The sequence below is a fragment of the Camelina sativa genome, unplaced genomic scaffold (assembly GCF_000633955.1).
Source record: "Camelina sativa cultivar DH55 unplaced genomic scaffold, Cs unpScaffold02353, whole genome shotgun sequence".
Classification (NCBI taxonomy): domain Eukaryota; kingdom Viridiplantae; phylum Streptophyta; class Magnoliopsida; order Brassicales; family Brassicaceae; genus Camelina; species Camelina sativa.
The window spans coordinates 1-1,378 of record NW_010923465.1 but is presented as its reverse complement, the minus strand read 5'-3'; the positions used below and the strand labels follow the sequence as shown (position 1 = coordinate 1,378).

Sequence of the window (1,378 nt, the reverse complement as noted above, 5' to 3'; positions counted from 1 at the left end):
GTGGGTTAGCGAAGACAGACCCGATGGCTAGAACTAAGGCTAAAGAGAACAACAGAGAGATCCTTGCCATGGTTGTATTGATGGGCAAGGTTAAAAAAAATAATAATAAATAAACTAGAATAAAAAAATGAAGTGGGCGAGTTTGAATGGAGGGATTTGAAAGGTATATATACGTTTTCACACAGCCTAATAATAGTTACAAACAAAGGGTTACAAGAACAGACAAAACCAATACAATGCAGAGAGAGAGATTCATGGCTGTTCACTTAAATTTTTCTTTCTGGTTAAAGCTATTTTGTTTGAATAAATTTAACAACATGTGGACACAAATCATTACCGGTTTATATAAATAGATTATTTACGTTTATATTAATTAAAATGGAAACGAAATTGTAAATAGTATCCTGTTGGTTCGTTACTTCGTTATATTATGTCCTTATATATCTACCAAAATAAGCGACACCTATACATAAAAGAAGAATTGAATAGAGACAAAAACATTTTATTTGAATATGTCTCAATGTTACCCGCAAAAGTGTTTGATCAATTCTCGACGATGAATTCTTGAATCTCTATACCGGTATGACGTGCACCGCCCTGTAATCTGATCAAAACTTGATCCCCAAGTTTCAGCGAGGTCACCGGAACAGCGGTTTTTCTAGATGAGTTGTTTACTGCAAGAAAAAAGATAGATTTATCATACACCCTTTAATGTAAACTAGTAGCAAACTGCAATGAGGATGATGAGACTCTTAAGATAAAGAACCTTGGTGCGGAGTGACTAATGCAACTGTTTCCGCGTTCTGTAAGATGATGCTAAAAACCGTTTCCTCCTCCTTTACGCTAAGCTGCAAGAGATGAAGCAGCTAACCTTAAATCGAATCAAACACCAAGAAACTTACTTAATCAACAATTTATAAGAGTGTAGTAAAGAATGTGATTTATGAACCTTAGCCTCTACAAGAATAAGTGGACGCTTCTCGATTTTGACTCGTCCAACGACCGTTGTCCGCTGTTTCCCTTTCTGATCAACAACAGTTACCTCTCTTCCCGTTCTTAACTCTGAAAGGTAACAAGTCTTTCCACCTGGAACAGAGACATACGCATGCACCGGCCCCTGTATATATTGAGATGTTTAGTAAATGATGATATCTATAATAAGAACTGATTTAGCAAAAGTGAAAAAAAGAAACAAACTCACAGCGTTAACTCTAAATGGTCTGCTTTCAATGTAATTAGACTCCAAGCATTCTGAGTGAACCAAGAAGAGTCCTCTCGCAAAAGAACCAACCTTGTAAAAAAAGAATACAGATTCATATTTTAGTGCTTGTAAGACTAAGTAAAAGAATTTGATAATCCATGTTGAAGTAAGAGTATA

The 1,378-nt window shown here is 35.6% G+C and overlaps 1 protein-coding gene across 1 annotated transcript; it reads right to left on the bottom strand.

Annotated features, from left to right (window-relative positions):
* Positions 1 to 340: 340 nt before the first annotated feature.
* On the bottom strand, positions 341 to 1,291 carry LOC104774309 (3-dehydroquinate synthase homolog; the record flags this gene model as incomplete). Its single annotated transcript, XM_010498942.1, has 4 exons — positions 341 to 674; positions 767 to 848; positions 950 to 1,117; positions 1,202 to 1,291. Coding segments are annotated over 4 exons (471 nt in total), but the record flags the coding sequence as incomplete, so codon positions are not given.
* Between the last annotated feature and the right edge of the window lie 87 nt (positions 1,292 to 1,378).